The 18035-nt window shown below is 47.1% G+C and overlaps 1 protein-coding gene across 1 annotated transcript in view; it reads left to right on the top strand.

Moving 5' to 3' along the window:
- The window catches only part of prkar2aa (protein kinase, cAMP-dependent, regulatory, type II, alpha A), a 425687-nt gene that overhangs the window by 366186 nt on the left and 41466 nt on the right, over positions 1-18035 (top strand). The window contains exon 11 of the mRNA XM_038812258.1: positions 2206-2312. Within this exon, the coding sequence (XP_038668186.1) occupies positions 2206-2312 (107 nt within the window). The remainder of the gene's footprint in view (positions 1-2205; positions 2313-18035) is intronic.

The raw sequence follows: 18035 nt of genomic DNA, 5'->3' as shown, positions 1-18035 counted from the left end.
TCAGCATCTGCAGTATTTTTCTTTTATTTGATATATTAATGTGCATGAAGATTTTTGCTGATTGCATTTTTGAAGTTTGTGACAATTCTAAATCTGTGTATCTGTGCACAAATTTGTCTCATATTTGGGCCTCCATTCTGGGGAGAGGTGATGGTGTCGTGGGTCACTGACCCTCATTTTGGGTACCACCAAGGTCACTCAGGAAGATGGCTCTGATTGTTGGAGGTCAATCATCTCAGTCCCAGAACATCGCTGCGTGAGTCCCTTGCAGATGTGTCCTAGGCCAACTTATCCACAGCTGCTTCATAAATAACCTTCCAACCATCACAAGCTCTAAAGTGGGGATGGCTGCTGATGATTGTGCAAACATCCCGACTTCTAACCTTATGATGGGAGGAAGGTCATTGATGAAGCAGGTGAAGATGGTTGAGCCTGGGCACTACCCTGAGGCACTCCTGCACTGATGTCCTGGTGCTGAGATGATTGACCTCCAATCACCACAACCATCTTCCTTTGTGCCAGGTATGACTTCAACCAGCGGAGGGTTTTCCCACTGATTCCAGTTTTTTCTCGGGCTCCTTGATGCCATACTCGGTCAAATGCTAACTCAACGTCAAGAACAGCCCCACACTCCTAACATCTGGTGTTCAGCTTTTTTGTCCATGATTGAACTGAGGCTGTAATGAGGTCATTGCTGAGTGACCCTGACAGAACCCAACTGAGCTTTTATGAGCAGGTCATTGCTGAGTAAGTGCCGCTTGATAGCACTGTTGATGACTCCTTCCATCACTTTGCTGATGATGGAGAGTAGACTGATAGGGCGGTAATTGGCTGGGTTCGATTAGTCCTCTTTCTTGTGTACAGGACACGCCTGGGCAATTTTCTACATTGCCGGGTAGACGCCAGTGTTGTAGCTGTACTGAAGCAGCGGCAAGCGGCGAGGCAAGTTCTGGAACACAAATCTTCAGTACTAATGGGTTTTCACAGTAACTTCATTTCAGTAAGCCTACTTGTGACAATAATAAAGATTATGGTTATTATTGCTGGAATATTGTTAGGGCCCATAACCTTTGCAATATTCAATGTGTTGAACCTTTTCTTAATATCATAAGGAGTGAATAGAATTTTCTGAAGGCTGGCATCTGTGATGCTGGAGGATATCTGGTGGAGGCCAAAATTAATCCTCCATTCAGCACTTCTGGCTGAAAAATGTTTCAAATACTTCAGCGTTATGTTTTGCACATATGTGCTGGGCTCCTGCATCATCGAGGATGGGAATATTTGTGGAGCCTCCTCCTCCACTGAGTTATTGAATTGTCCACCACCATTCACGGCTGGATGTGGCAATACTGCAGAGCTCAGATCTGATCCGTTGTCTGTGGGATCATTTGGCTCTGTCTATTACTTGCTGTTTATGCTGTTTGGCACCCAAGTAGTGGGAATGGTGGCACAGTGGTTCACACTGCTGCCTCACAGCACCAGGGACCCGGATTCGATTCCGACCTTGGCTGACTATCTGTGTGGAATTTGCATGTTCTTCCTAGTCTGCGTGAGTTTCCTCCGGGAGCTCCGGTTTGCTCCCACAGCCCAAAGATGTACAGGTTAGGTGGATTGGCCATGATAAAATTGCCCCTTAATGTCCAACGGTTAGACGGAGTTACGGGGATAGGCCAGGGACATTGGCCCATATAGGGTGCTGTTTTGGAGGGTTGGTGAAGATTCGATGGGCCAAATGACCTCCTGAACTGTAGGAATTCCAGTCCTCTGTTGCAGCTTTACCATCTTGTCACCTCATTTTGAGATATGCCTGATGTTACTGCTGGCATGCCCTCCCGCACTCTTCATTGAATGCTGGCCTAGTCCGCAATACTTGCATCCCATGGAAGAATAAATTAAGTAAAAACTTAATTTGGAAATATGTTTAGCTGGAGAACTTTCCAGAAAAACTCTCTGATCCTTGTCGCTGAAACAGTTGAATATTCCATGAAAATACATGATTTTTTTTCAACTTGCCAAAGACTACCATTTTTATAATGGAATCTAAAACTGTATTCGTGAGGGTTTATTTTCACTTGCAGATGATGGGGACAATTAGATTTATTGTTACGTGCAGAAAGGTACAGTGAAAAGTATTGTTCTGTGTATATTTCAGGAAAGAGAGGAGGCAAATGGTATCAACTGATGACATCCCGTTATTTTTAACAGGAACAACTATATCAAATCCTTGATGCAATGTTTGAGAGGAAAGTTGAACCGACAGAACACGTCATTGACCAAGATGATGATGGAGACAATTTCTATGTAATTGAACGGTAAGAAATTTAAATTCTGGAATGGTCAGGTGTTTCTGTTCAAATACTGGGGGGGGGGTTTCCCCCCAATGTTCCTGTACAAAAGAATCTCTTTTATTAGAAATGTCGAGTCAATTTCACCAGAATGTTATAACTAAAAACTGCTGTACTTATAAAACAATGCATTGTTTAAAATACGCTTTTCAGTAAAGTAGAATTTAGTTAATAGTTCACTCTCCAGTCTAGCCATTGATCTTTTATTTTTAGCCAGTTATTGTTAAATCTTGTAATTAAATATTCTTTGACATAGCTATTTCTTTACCTCGTTTGGTCCTGAAGAACAAATGTTCCATCTATCCTTAAACGCACTGCAGTACGGGCGAATGCATTCAATGCTAGCTTGACATTACACTAAGACAAAATTACAATAATATGGCTGGATATTTATTAAATTTTAAAAATCATTTATGTATTGCTGCCTTGATTATATTCTGTCTGGACGTATTTCTGTTCTAAGAGGATTGCCCTGTAAGGAGGGACTGGTGTGGTTGACCGGGCCTCCCTGGCACCGTTCACACTTGTCCTCCACCTCCAGGAAGAAACTGCTCATTTGGGTTCTTGTCGAGTATGCTCTGAGCACCACTTTAAACTGCATGAGACTTAGTCTTACGCAGGAGGAGGTGGAGTTGGCCCTACTTAGTGTTTCGCTCCACAGTTCTCACCTTACTTCCGTCTCTAATTCTTCCTCCCATTTCTGCCTTTTTCTGTCAAAACATTATCTGTATATGTCCCCGCGGTTCCCTTTTTCCATACTGTCCTTGTCCAGTAGCTCCTCCAACATTCTGTCTCTCGGAGCTCTAGGGACCTTGTCGTCTCCTTGCGGAGAGCATTCTTGACTTGTAACTGTCGGAGTTTCTGTCCATTCGGTAGTTCCAGTCTCTCCGTCAACTCTTCTAAGGTCGCAAGTTGATCCTTGATTGCTAGCGCCCCGACCCACCGCCTCCACCTCTTAAAAGGTGGCATCTAGAAAGGCTGGTCGGAACCTGTGGCTGCCGCAGGTGGTGGCCACGTTGGACAACTCGGTTAAACCAAAGTGTTGCTCATCTGCTTCCAGGTTCTTCGTGTTGCTACTACGACTGGGCTGGATGTGTGTTTTGCCGGCGGGGATCGGAGCGCTGTTGTGGTGAGGGCTCGGAGGGTCTTTCCCGTGCATGAGGACTCCTCCATCCTCACCCATTCAATGTTGGGTTGCCTTACCCATCCCCTCACTGTGACCGCCCAGTGTGGTATTGCAAGTTCGGGAGGATCAGACCCCCATGCTTCTTTGCAGTGTTGTCTTCGGGATTTTTGGATTCTTCTTGTCTATTCTTTGGCCTGTGATGGTTTCTGGCAGAAGACCTTATCTGCCAAGAGGTTTGTATCCAGCCTCCATGTGGGGCGTTGGGCACGGCCCGTCTCCAACCTCACACCCATGTAATGTGCAGTGTGGTCGGAGATGACAAATCGCGGGGTATTTCACTCTGAATATTTCCCCACTGCAAAGAAGTCAACACGGGTGTAGACCTTGTGTATGGTGAGAAGAACGAGAATTCCTTTGCTCCTGGGTGCAGGAACTGCCATGGGTCCACTTTCCCCATCTGTTCAATAAACGTTCCCAGTACCCTAGCCATGGACCTTCCAAAGTGGCTGCATACCGTGCCATCTTGTTCCTTTAACCCTGACCTGCGGAAGCCAATCTAAAGCTCTTTCCTTCCTTCTCATTATGTCCCCCCACCTGCCCCTGTGGTCCGTCTCCCTGCCAGACGCTCCTTCCCTGCTGGGGGATGCCCCCCACCCCCCAAGCTTTCATACCTCCTGGCGCTAGCTTTCTCCGCTAGTTTGGTGGCCCTCTCATGGGGCTGATCTTCCTCCCTATGCCAATCAGTTGTCGTCTTCTCTGTTTCCTCCTCCCTCTTTCCTTTGCTCTTCTGTCCTCACCCCTTCCTTCCTGTGAGCTTGTACTCTTGCTCAAATCGAGGCAGTACTGTCCCATGCAAACATTGGTCATGTCCATCACTTTTCTTTCTCCTTTCTCTCTGCATCTTCCTGATTGCTGCCTTGTCTTTTTGTCTGGGCCAGAACTCATCTGGGGTGATAAAAGAATGCTCTTTGTTTTGGAATGTTACCCAGAGCCTGGCTGGAAATAGCATCCCAGATTTTATTCCTTTTTTGTACAGGGCCGATTTCGCTTGGTTGAACTCGGCTCCGTGCTTTGCCATGTCTGCCCCAATTTTCTTGGTGCACCCGTATTCTATGTCCTTCTCAAACTGCTCGCTTTTCTCTGCCAAGCCTAACGTAGGATCCTTTCCCGATCCTGGAACCAGTGTAGTTTGGCGATTATCGCCCTTGGCTGCTCCCCGGCCTTGGGCTTCGGTGTGCCCTGTTGATCTCCAGCGCCTTGGGGAAGCTGCCTCTTCCGACCCAAGTTGCTCAGCACCTGGCCACGTAGTTTGAATGGGTCCCTGCCCTTGATTACCTCTGGCCGGCACCGAGACCAGTTCTCCTGATCCTCGACTTTCCCCTTCAGGCTTCCCTGGTTAGCCCCCAACCTTTTTATTTAGGGCTCTAGAACAACAATCCTGTGGCTCTGGTCAGTTGATGCTTTCTAATTCTCCTGGATCATCTTCCCCTGAGCTTCCAGCTTCTTCTCCATTCCATCCATCGCCGCCTGCAAGGTGACCAGCGCCACCGCCACCTGGATCTCCACTTTGATTGCCTCCCTCATCGCAGTCAATTCCTTAGTCAGGAATAACCTCTTCTACCTGCAGCACGGTAGCATTGTGGATAGCACAATTGCTTCACAGCTCCAGGGTCCCAGGTTCGATTCCGGCTTGGGTCACTGTCTGTGCGGAGTCTGCACATCCTCCCCGTGTCTGCGTGGGTTTACTCCGGGTGCTCCGGTTTCCTCCCACAGTCCAAAGATGTGCAGGTTAGGTGGATTGGCCATGATAAATTGCCCTTAGTGTCCAAAATTGCCCTTAGTGTTGGGTGGGGTTGCTGGGTTATGGGGATAGGGTGGAGGAGTTGACCTTGGGTAGGGTGCTCTTTCCAAGAGCCGGTGCAGACTCAATGGACCGAATGGCCTCCTTCTGCACTGTAAATTCTATGATCTATGATCTACCTTCTCTGCGGCTTCTTGAACTCCCACTTGTTGGCATAGTGCACCTTCCCTCTTCCTTTTCTGTTTACGGGTAGAATGAATCCGACTTTTCGGGCTAAATTCGTCCAAAAATGCCTATTTTATTGTGTTCTGGAGGCGAGCCACCTGTTGTGCGACTGTTCAGCACATCCCTGTCACCGGAATTCCTCAACATATAAAATTCTTAATCGGGTAGATGCTGGATAGATGTTTTTCCTGGTTGGAAAATTGAACACTTGGGTGTTCGAGATCTTAGAATTTAGGACAGAGAAGATCAGAAACTTCTTCAAAGTCATAGAATCCGGAGGCTATTCGGACCATCAAGTCTGCACCCAACACTCCAAAAGCGCACCCTACCTTGGCCCAATCCCCTGCCTTATTCCCATAACCCCACCTAACCTTTGAACATTTAGGGGCAATTTAGCATTGCCAATCCACCCACCTGCACATCTTTGGAGGAAACCCATGCAGACACGGGGGGAAATGTGCAAACTCCACAGTCACCTGAGTGTCAGAATCACACCTCGGTCCTTGGCGCTGTGAGGCAGTGAATCTTTGGAATTTTCTACCCCAGAGAGCTGTGTATACTCAGTTGTTGAGACTAAACAAAGATTTTTGAATAGATGTGAAAGTGCAGATGAGTGTGTTGAAGGACCAAATGGCCTAGTTCGGTTTCTGTTTCTTACAAAATGCCTATAATTTGAGCTGTGCATTAATTACAACCTCATTCATTGTTTGCATAGAAATTAAGACATCTATCTCTGTAGTTCATGACTAATCATAGCCTAAGCTGCATAGGACAGATTAGAGACTTCCTGAATACTCATTAGATTGTACCTGGTTTAAAGCATTTAAAAATTGGACCTTTTCATAATTAGTTTTTGGATAAACTTTGTAAAGCCTCTGGCCAATGTAGCCTGCCTCTGATTATTTTTGTTGTGCCAATGAGATGGTGCTTCCAACTTGGCAGTCCCAGACCATGCCTTTATCCAGACTGATTCAATCCCCTTTTATGTCAGCTCTCCCTCAAACCCTTGAAACAAACTGATTTGATTTTGTTTTCTTCCTCCTTTCCAATCTAGATTTGAACAAAAGTAGTTTTAATGCTACTCTACCCTCCTTATGATTTGATTTTGATTTATTGTCACGTGTACTGAAGTACAGTGAAAAGTAGTTTTCTGCGGCCGACGGAACATACACAGTACATACATGGCAGACAAAGAGAATAATCAACAGAGAACGTTGACAAATGGTATATCGACAAACTGATTGGTTACAGTGCGGTACAAGACTCCAAATAAAGCAAATACATGAGCAAGAGCAGAATAGGGCGTCATGAGTAGTGTTCTTTCAGTCTGAGGGGGAGTCGTTGAGGGGTCTTGTAGCTGTGGGGAAGAAGTTGTTCCTATGCCTGTATTTGCGGGTCTTCAGACTTCTGTACCTTCTGCCTGATGGGGAGGTCTGGAAGAAGGCAATGCCTGGGTGGGAGGGGTCTCTGATAATGCTGTCTGCCTTCCTGAGGCAGCGGGAGGTGTATACAGAATCAGTGTGGGGGTGGCAAGCTTGTGTGATGCGCTGGGCTGAGTTCGTTACACTCTGTAGTTTCTTGTGATCTTGAACTGAGCAGTTCCCATACCAGGATGTGATGTAGCCGGATAGGATGCTCTCTATCACACATCTGTAGAAGTTTGTGGGAATCGATGCAGACATGCCAAATTTCTTTAGCTTCCGTAGGAAGTAGAAACGTAAAGCTGGCTTTCCTGTGAGCACTCCTCTTTTCTTGCCCGTAATGTTTATTTCTCCTGCCCCCTAGTCCTCTGGAAGGTGTAGTGCTGAAGTATTTCCTGTACTGATGTAGTGTATTTTGATTTGATGTAGGAAATGGTTATGTATTATATTTATTGCAGTTATTTAAAAACCCTGGTTTAAGGTACATACAGGCAATATGTCTGCTAAAACTGTGATTAAGGGATCGTAAAAGTGAGCTGATTGTTGGTTTTAACTTTCTTTTACAGATAGATGGCTAATGGAGCATTGTTTTAATTTTGGAGGATCCCTTATGTGGAGATAATTTGAGGGTTGGTACCTAGTCCTGGATAAACAGATCATGGGACATCTTCGTGGGCAGAGGCCGAAGAATGTCTTATGATACAATTAAGGGGTGGAACCAGGTCCATCTGTAGATTCAGTTTGCCGTAGGATTTTAAATTGAACAGAAGTGTCTGAGTTGGTTCCTGAAAGGTTCACTCCAAAGTCTTGATGTGGAGACAAGCAAATAAATCAGAATGTGAACTTTATTTTTTAAATTTAAAGTGCCCAATTCTTTTTTTTTCCCAATTAAGGGGCAATTTAGCGTGGCTAATCCACCTACCCTGTACATCTTTGTGCTGTGGGGGTGAGACCCATGCAGACAATGTGCCCCAACTTTATTTATAAGTGGTCTTTGAACTATATTGGTTTGCTTAATTGGAATATATATAGTTGCAGGTATCGGGAGTAAGTTAAAGTTTTTCCGTTTGAACTGTTAACTGAAAAGCTGTTGCTTTGTTGCTCATGTGATTGATTCTGTGTTTAAATTAAAGTTTGCTTTAACATATAAAATATACCTATTGGTCAATGTGATAGAGAAGTGTAAGAGTGTAAGACCTGCAGGCTGTTCATTTAAATGTCCTCAATAACATTTCCACTGGGTTATTTTTTGTTTCGTTTTTGCAAATAAGGATGACGTTTTGCCGGAAGTTATGCACTTCACAAAAAGTGAATAACAGCTATTTAATAAAAATCCCAACAGAATAGAAAGACGACTTGGAGAGAGCTTTCATCTTTATGATCCTGTACAACTTGGAAACGTCGCAGTAATACTTAATATATACTGAATCACTCCAGTGCAATAAATGTGATTGTAGAAGAGCACAGTGCAGGCAGTCTCTGAAAAACAACAAGACAGAAATTGGATGAATGATCATATTGACTATTAGCTAGTTTCTCTTGGAGATGATGATGCTTGGAGGCCTGGCAACGTTACAAATATTGTTCTGGGTAAACGCACAGACAGATGGTGTTTGCCATTTTGAAACGTCATTGGCATCTGATGCAAAGAGTGCAAAACGTCTTAAATTGCTCAGTGATCCCTTATGCCCAGTTATATGGAACCGGTAGGTACCAATGCGAGTGTAGCATGTCATGGTTGAAATGGGGGGGGGGGGGGGGCGTCAACTTGTATGCCATGTATATGCAAAAGGGCCGACGGGCAAAGTATTGAGAGCAATAGGTGCAGGAATGCCAGGGGAAGGTTTTACTCTGGTGTGGCTGCATGACTAGGAGTGGTGCAAGAAGGCAAGAGCTGCTGGAGCACGAGAGTCTTCGTGGTGCACCAGATGAAAAGATGGTGGAGGGCAAATGGGTTGCTCTGACTGCTCAGTGGTCGATGGAGCAGCTGGTAGAGTTCCTCAGCCATAAGTTTTGGTAGCAGAGGAAAGAGGCCAAGGAAGACCTAGCCAAGATAGTGGAACCGCTTAAGTCAGGGATTGAGTGAGTGGAGCAAAGGCTGAAGTCCCAGGGCCTGATGATTCAGAAAGTGGAGGAGGCAGTGGGGAGTACAAGGTGCAGTTGGCCGCGTTGGTGGCTGAGATGGGAGTGATGCAGGAGAGCCAAAAGAGTCTGAGGGAGAAGGTGGAGGATCTGGAGAATCATTCCAGAAGGCAAAACCTCGAGATGCCTGAAGGCATAGAAGGTGCGGCGGCCAGGGGTACGTGGCAAAGCTTCTGGAGAAATTGATGGGGAGGGGGCCTTTGACTCTCACCTGGAGGTCGACCGAGCACACACGCTGCTGATGAGACCACCGAGGGCGTGCCACTGAGGGCGATGTTGATCCGGTCGCATTACTTCCTGGACAAGGAGAAGATTCTTCAATGAGTAAGGCGGACCTGGAAATGTACCAAGGAAAGGAATGTACCTTGGGGGTGTACCAGGATAAACCCTCGCGAATCGAGGACTGCGTCCTGTGGTTGATAGGTGAACATCAAATGGGTTTTGTGAAAGTGAGGCAGTGACAACGAGCGTGAGGAGGCTACTTAATGTAATCATGATGCCCTTGGAGGGGCAGACGGTGGAGGTAGTGGTGGTGATGGTCGCGGAGAAGGCGTTTAATAATGTGGAGTGGGAGCATCTGCTCGAAGTGTTGGGGCTGTTCGGATTCAGGCAGGAGTTTTTTTTTATAAGGCGCTGGTTGGGAATGTGCGGATGAACTGAGTGCGTATCGAAGGATGCGGCAAGGGTGCCCATTCTCCCCATTGCTCTTCACTTTGGCGATAGAACCATTGGCAACAGCGCTTGGGGCATCGATGGACTGGAGTGGGATTGAGCAGGGTGGGGGCGTCGAGCACAGTCTCGCTGTATGCGGACGACCGTGGGGTCAGAGGGCTTTTCTGGAGTGGGGGTGAGGTGGAGGCATCGATCTGCAACAACAGGTTTGTGCAGGGGAGGTTGGATGTGAGATTTCGTGGGTGGTGGCAGGCAGAGATTGAGCGATTTGGGGCAAATTTGCCAAGTTGGAGGACCTGGAGGAGTAGTACGAGGTGCCCAGGGGGAATGGTTTTCGGTCCCTGCAGGTCCAAGACTTTGTGAGGAGAGAGGTGCCGTCCTTTCCTGGGCTGCCGCCTCTGGGGTTGCAAGACAGGTGCTGTCGAGGGACGAGATAGTAGAGGAGAAGGTGTCAGAAGTCTACAAGGAATTGATGGACAGGGTTGGTGGGGGGGGCGTTTAGGGTTAGCGACATAAAGCATAAGTGGGAGGAGGAGCTGGGAGGGGAGGTGGGGGCTGATACGTGGGCAGTTGCCTTGTTGAGGGTCGATGCATCCTCGTTGTGTGCAAGGCCTCATCCAGTTGAAAGTGATACAGCCCCAACATATGACGATAGCAAGGCTGAGTAGGTTTGTTGAGGGGTAGAGGGTAGGTGTGCATGTGTGGTCCGCATGTTTTGGGTGTGTTCGAGGTTGAAAGGGTTCTGGGAGGGGTTCGCAGACGTGATGTCCGAGGTGCTGAGTGTGGAGGTGGTCCTTGTTTTGTTATGCTCTTGACTTAGCCATAAGCTGCTTCCTTGATGTGCACTCTGACAAAGGAAGGTTCAGATGTGGAGATAGCTTCAATGCGTTTATTGAACTATTAACAATTCTCCTACTTGGATTCGACTCGACTGTTAATCCTTCTATAGCTACTCAGACTGACGAACCACGTGGTGGGTGTGATGTTCAATCAACCCAGTGTCTGTACTCCGAGTGTCTCCAGTGGAAAGAGAGATCATGTGTGCTGTGTCCTTTTTATATGGGTTGGTGTAATGCCCTCCTGTGTTGGTGTCACCTCTGTGTGTATTGTAAATGCCCATTGGTCATGTCCTATCTTACTGACCTATTGGGACTGCGGGGCTGTTTAGCACACTGGGCTAAATTGCTGGCTTTGAAAGCAGACCAAGGAAGGTCAGCAGCACGGTTTGATTCCCGTAACAGCCTTTCCGAACAGGCGCCGGAATGTGGCGACTAGGGGCTTTTCACAGTAACTTCATTGAAGCCTACTCGTGACAATAAGCGATTTTCATTTCATTTTCATTTTTATTGGTTGAATGTCTGTGTGTCATGTCTCTGGTGCTCCCTCTAGTGTGTAGCTAGTCTACGTGTGCTTACATTAACCGCTTTGTGTATCTACAGTGATGCATATCACCACAGTCCTGAGTCCAGTGATGTCGATATTCGGGGTGTTGGAAGACCGGGGAATCCAGGGTGGTGGGAGAGGCCGAAGTCTTGACCTTTGTCTCCCTGATAGCCTGGAGACAGATTTTGCTCAGGTGATGGGCCACGGCCACCGAAAGCAGGAAATCCTGAGGCTGGAGAAGGTCCAAGTTCATCTTGAGGGGGTCGATGGGTGGATTCACCCAGATTGATTTCTTTAAGGAGGGGTTGTGAGACGGGATGTGAGAAGCAGTGGTATTGGGGGGGGGGGGGGGGGGGGTGTAATAGGGGAGTGTGTGTGGGGGGGGGGGGGGGGAGTCTTTATTTGTATAAAAATGCCTTGAATAAAATATTTTAAAAAGACAATATAATCAACAAACCATTAAGTGTCAACCTGGCTTCTCCTACATTTGTACAACCCATATGAAGTGCTTTTTTTCCCCCAGGAGGGCCCATTTATTATTGGTGTTGCATCTGATGGATCCCTCAATAAAATGATTGAAATGTAAACACAAACACTAAGCAGTTATAACCATTAGGAAAGACTGAACAGATTGCAGTTCTTTTCTCTTGAAAAAAGATGATGGGTGATCTAACAGGGGGTTGTTAAAATGCTACGCGATTTCATAGTGTAGATGTAGAAATGTTTCCGCTTGTGCAGAGATGTAACCTAGGGATTATACTGTAAATTTGTCACTGAAATCCAGTAGGGAATTCAGATAAAACCTCTTTTAGAATGTGGAACTTGCTTTTTGATTTGATTTATTATTGTCACATGTATTAGTATACAGTGAAAAGTATTGTATCTTGCATGCTGTACAAACAGTGCATACCGTACATAGGGAAGGAAGGAGAGACTGCAGAATATAATGTTACAGTTATAGCAAGGTGTAGAGAAAAGATCAACTTAATACGAGGTAGGTCCATTCAAAAGTCTGATGGCAGTAGGGAAGAAGCTGTTCTTGAGTCTGTTGGTTCGTGACCTCAAACTTTGGTATCTGTATCCTGACGGGAGGAGGTGGAAGAGAGTACGTCCGGGGTGCGTGGGGTCCTTAATTATGCTGGCTGCCTTTCCGAGGCAGCGGGAATTGTAGATGGAGTCAATGGTTGGGAGGCTGGTTTGGGTGATGGACTGGGCTACATTCACAACCTTTTGTAGTTTCCTGCGGTCTTGGGCAGAGCAGGCTCCATACCAAGCTATGAGACAACCAGAAAGAATGATTTCTCTGGTGCATCTGTAGAAGTTGGTGAGGGTTGCAGCTGACATGCCAAATTTCCTCAGTCTTCTGAGAATGTAGAGTCGTTGGTGGGCTTTCTTAACTATAGTGTTGGCATGGGGTGACTAAGACAGACTGTTGGTGATCTGTACACCTAAAAACTTGAAACTCTCGACCCTTTCTACTTCGTTCCCATTGATGTAATCAGGGACATGTTCTCCACTACGCTTCCTGAAGTTGATGATAATCTCCTTCGTTTTGTTGACATTGAGAGAAAGATTATTGTCGTCGCACCAGTTCACCAGATTCTCTATCTCATTCCTATACTCTGTCTCGTCATTGTTTGAACTACAACCCATTACGGTGGTGTCATCAGCAAATTTGATAATTGAGTTGGAGGGGAATTTGGCCACACAGTCATAGGTGTATAAGGAGTATACAGCGCCGGCCCTAGGGTTGCTGGCGCCCCGGGCAAGCTGAACTTCGGCGCCCTTGGGGAGGGGGGGGCGGGGCCTGGGAGGGGGGGGGGGGGGGGGGGGGGGCGGACCCGCGGGGGGGGGGGTACGTTTCAGCGCTGCCGTTTCAGCGCCAGGACTTTTCAGCGACAGGACATTTCAGCACCAGAAAAAAAAAATCATACAGCAGGAAAAACAAGACCTTGGGGAACTGCCCCTCATAAGCATCCTCCAGAAGGAACATCCCAGGGACAACAGGATACTGGCCATATCATTGGACCTGCACCCCATCCAAATCCAAACCTCTCCCGTCCCAGCAGGGAAAATGTACTGTCCCCATTCATATTAAGAGGAAAAGGATAATCACTCCAGCCCCAGCCAGGGGGACCCCGGGAAACTAACCCGACCAACAGAGTGCACCATGATTAGAAATAACACCCTCAGGAGAGACGAAAAGAATGAAAGGAGCGGGATGCAGTCATAATAATAGTCCTTGGGGGGAGTGATAATTGATTATTGAAACCGCATGAGCAGATGGTAAATTGTTTTCTAACCTACACCAGATGACATGTAGTTCAACGGAGGGTTTTTCAAAACTCTGACTGACAGTTTCAGCTTTTTCTCCCCTATGTTTAAAGAGCATGGGATTTTTATCCCCATGTTTAAAGATAAGCAAATTTTAAAAGCTTCAGACATGACATTTAAGCAGACCTTGGGGGTGAGGCTTCTGTATCTGGGTTCTGCACACCACTTAGCACACAGTAATAAAACTCCAAAAAAAGGCCAAATAACTAAGTGTTATAACTAAGTATACCTGTGTCACCACCTTTGCACTGCAGCTTTTTGGCTCCCCTGTTAATCTTGTTGCGCTTGTAAAGTGACCTGTGAATGAATGAGCGCTGGCCAGCTGAAATTTTTGGCGCTGAAACGGCAGCGCTGAAATTTTTGACGCTGAAACGTCCAGGCGCTGAAACGGCAGCGCTGAAACGGCGGCGCTGAAACGTCGGCGCTGAACTGTCCCATTCCCCTGGGGGAGGGCGGCCACCGCGCATGCGCTGGTTGGCACCGGCCCAACTGCGCATGCACGGGACCCGAGTCTGGCGCCCCCTAGCACATGGCGCCCCGGGCGACTGCCCGAGTTGCCGGTGCCTTGAGCCGGCCCTGGGAGTATAGTAGGGGGCTAAGGACACAGCCTTGTGGGGCACCGGTGTTGAGGATGATCGTGGAGGAGGTGTTGTTGCCTATCTTTACTGATTGTGGCCTATGGGTTAGAAAGTTCAGGATCCAGTCGCAGAGGGAGGAGCCAAGGCCGAGGCCACGGAGTTTGGAGACGAGTTAAAAGCTTGGATTAATTTAAGGGAAACTAGATGAACACACAAGGCTGAAAGGACTAGAAGGTAATGTTGATCTGGTTAGAATGAAATAAGTTGGGAGGAAGCTTATTTGGAATATAACACTTGCATAGATGAGCTGGACCAAATGGTCTATTTCTTTGTAAAAAGGCTTTCTATCCCTCAACGACTATACATACAGTGCGTTAATTAATATGCAATTATTTAAAAGACACTTGCACAATGTTTTTAATTGAGCTGATTTTTGTACTACAATAAATAAATAACCTTTATTGTCACAAGTTGGCTTACATTAACACTGCAATGAAGTTACTGTGAAAAGCCCCGAATCGCCACATTCCGGCGCCTGTTCGGGTACGCGGAGAGACAATTCAGAATTCTCAGCTGGTACGGGAATTGAACCCACGCTGCTGGCTTTGTTCTGCATCACAAACCAGCTGTCTAGCCCACTGAGCTAAACCAGCCATTTGCAGGAAAAAGTTACAATTTTCTACTTTTATACAACAAGGTGAGGTGCAATGGGGAAGCTTGAGACTCTTGGGGCTAGGGGTTAGAGGTCATTCATATTTACTGGAAAAAGAAATGAAAATAAATTACTCCAGCAGGAATCCTCCACTAGCGGACAAAGGGAACCTATTCCTGAGTTGATTGTGCAACTTATTTTGCTACAGAATCGAAGAATGATACAGTGCAGAGGAAGATTATTTGGCTCATCGCGTTTCTGCCAAATCTTTGGTAGCCAATGCTGTTTCTATTTTTCCCCTTTAATTATTTATCTAATTCCCTTGTGGAGATTACTATTGAACCTGCTGCAGCCAATCTTCTGGGGTAGTTCTGATTTTAAGTATAAGTGTTGGGTCTGTAGTTATGTATCAAATGCAAATCTCAAAACAGGATTTAACTGCATATTTTCCACCAACAATAAATTGGCAAAGAACATAAACTGTATTACTCAAAAAAATCAATTCACAAAATGCATCAGAGTGTAAATAATTGGGATATGATGTTTTGTTAGCCTATCTTGGTCACCTCAATAATTTTCCTCACTGCGATACGGGCATTACCAGATACTTGGTGAGTCTGCTGCAGACTGGGTGCTGGGTTCGCTGCATTTTGGGACCGATCCATGAGTGTGATTGTTGCTGAATTCGACCAGAGTCATTGATGACATTTCACAAAAATACTGCAAAGATGAGACTTTTCCATTTAAATCTGGATTGCATTGTGATCTCCGGTGCTTCAGAATTGAATTGTATCCTGCTGTTGAGCATTGGTGTGAAACGAGCATTAATATTGCTGCGGGCAGGGTTCTTTCCTATTTTAGACTGGGTGAATAATGTCAATCAGCAATTGTTTCATTTAGAACCATTGAATTATTTTCATTAAGCAGAGGTTAGCAACTTTGGGTGAAGAGTATACCTCCTGACACTCCCTGGCTGGGTAGCTGTCACGAGGAGAGGTTAATGCTACTCAATACCATTTTCAGAATATAAATAATGAATGAGAACAAGTTGTATTATTCTTCAAGTATGTGGTTGATAACACAAAGTACACTTTTTTTTTTTAACGTATTTTATTCAAACTTGTATCATAGTAGGTTACAGCAAACAAACACCCCGAGAAACATTCTTCCCAACAATCAACAACACACTTTGTACAGATTTTTCTCCTTTTCCACCCCCCCTCCCCGTCACCCACCCCCCTGCGACGAACAGCTCCTCAAACACGGTCACAAACATCCCCACCTTTTCTCAAACTCCCCTGCTGAGCCCCTTAACTTATACTTTATCTTCTGTAACTGCAGGAAGTCATACAGGTCACCCAACCATGCTGCTACCCCAGGTGGTGATGCCGACCGCCACTCCAGCAAAATTTGTCGCCGTGCAATCAGAGAGGCGAAGGCCAAGACATCGGCCTCCCACCTCTCCATCTCCGGCTTTGTGAAACCCCAAATATCGCTGCCAAAGGGTCCGGGTCCACCTCCTCCTCCACTATCCTGGCTAAGACCACGAACACTCCCGCCCAGAATCTTCCCACTTTTTCACAACCCCAAAACATGTGCGCATGATTCACTGGCCCCCACCCACACCTCTCACACTCACCTGCTACCCCCTGAAAGAACCCACTCATTCTCGCCCGAGTCATATGTACCCTGTGCACCACCTTAAACTGTATCAGGCTCATCCTTGTACAAGAGGAGGTCCCGTTTATCCTTCGCAGTGCCTCACTCCATACTCCGCAATTGATCTCCATTCCCAACTCCGCTTCCCGTTTCTCCTTGAACTTCACCACCCGCTCACCTCCCTGCTCCCCCAGCCACATATTCCCAATTCTTCCTTCCCCTTCTACATCCGGAAGCAGCAGTCGCTCCAGCAGGGTGCATCCCACCAATCGAGGGAACCCCTTCCAGACCTTTTGTAAAGTCCCTAACCTGTAGATACCTGAACTCACTACCCCTCGGCAGCTCTACCCTCTCCCTTGGCTCCAGACTGGCGAACCCTTCCTCCAAATACAAATCCCTCATCTTGACCAGCCCCATTTCCCTCCACCTCCTGTATACACTATCCATCCCCCGCCCCCCCCACCCCGGCTCAAACCCATGATTCTCGCACAGTGGTGTTAGCACCGACATCCCTTCCACCCTAAAACACCTCCTCAGCTGATTCCATATCTTCACCGTGGACTACACCACTGGGCTCTCTAAATATCTACTCTGAGCCATTGGCAATGCTGCCGTCACCATAGTCCTCAAACTAGACCCCTCACAAGATTCCTCCTCCATCCTAACCCACTCTACCCCTTCTCCTTCCCACCACCGCCGCACCTTGTCCACATTCGACACCCAATAATAATGAAGCAAGTTTGGCAACGCCAACCCCCCCTGCTGCCTCTGTAGCAGGGTCCTCCCCACCCTCGGCACCTTCCCCGTCCATACAAAGTCAGAGATGATTGTGTCCACTTTCCGAAAAAAGGTCTTTGGTATAAACATCGGAGAGCCTGAAAACATGAACCGTGGCAGAATATTCATTTTCACCACTTGGATCTCCCCGCCAACGTTAAGTGCAGTGTATTCAAACTCTTAAGCTCCTCCCTGGCCTCCCCTACCAGCTTTGTTAAGTTCCACTTACGGAGCCCAGACCATTCCCTCGCTACCTGAATCCCGAAGTACCTAAACCTATCCCTCGCTACCATAAATGGCATCCCCCCTAAATTAGCCCGCTGTGCCAGCTCATTCACCGGGAATACCTCGCCTTTCCCGACATTCAGCTTGTACCTTGAGAACACTCCAAACCTCCCCAACAGGCCCATAATCCTTCCCATACACTCCAACGGATTCGAAACATACAGCAAGAGCTCATTGGCATAGAGCGACACCTGATGCTCCCTCTGTCCCCTCATTATGCCCTGCCACTCTGCCGACCCCCTGAGTGCCATCGCCAATGGCTCTATGGCCAGCGCAAACAGCAGCGGCGACAGCGGGCACCCCTGCCTCGTACCCCTGTGTAAGTCAAAGCTTCGTGAGCTCATATCATTCGTCCTCACCTCGCTCTTGGTGCCACATTCAGCAACCGCACCCATGCCACAAATCTTGGCCAAACCCAATTCACCCGATCAAATGCTTTCTCCGCATCCATGGACACCACCACCTCCGGTATCAGAGCTCTCGACGGATTCATCACCACATTCCAACAGCCGTCTTATATTACCCGCGAGCTGCCTGCCCTTCACGAAGCCTGTTTGATCTTCTGCAACCACCCCCGGGACACAATCCTCCCTCCTCCCCACCAACAACTTAGCCAATACTTTCACATCCGTGTT

The sequence above is a fragment of the Scyliorhinus canicula genome, chromosome 11 (genome assembly GCF_902713615.1).
Source record: "Scyliorhinus canicula chromosome 11, sScyCan1.1, whole genome shotgun sequence".
Classification (NCBI taxonomy): Eukaryota; Metazoa; Chordata; class Chondrichthyes; order Carcharhiniformes; family Scyliorhinidae; genus Scyliorhinus; species Scyliorhinus canicula.
Note: the sequence above shows the minus strand (reverse complement) of the source record. Positions and strands in the feature narration are given on the sequence as shown.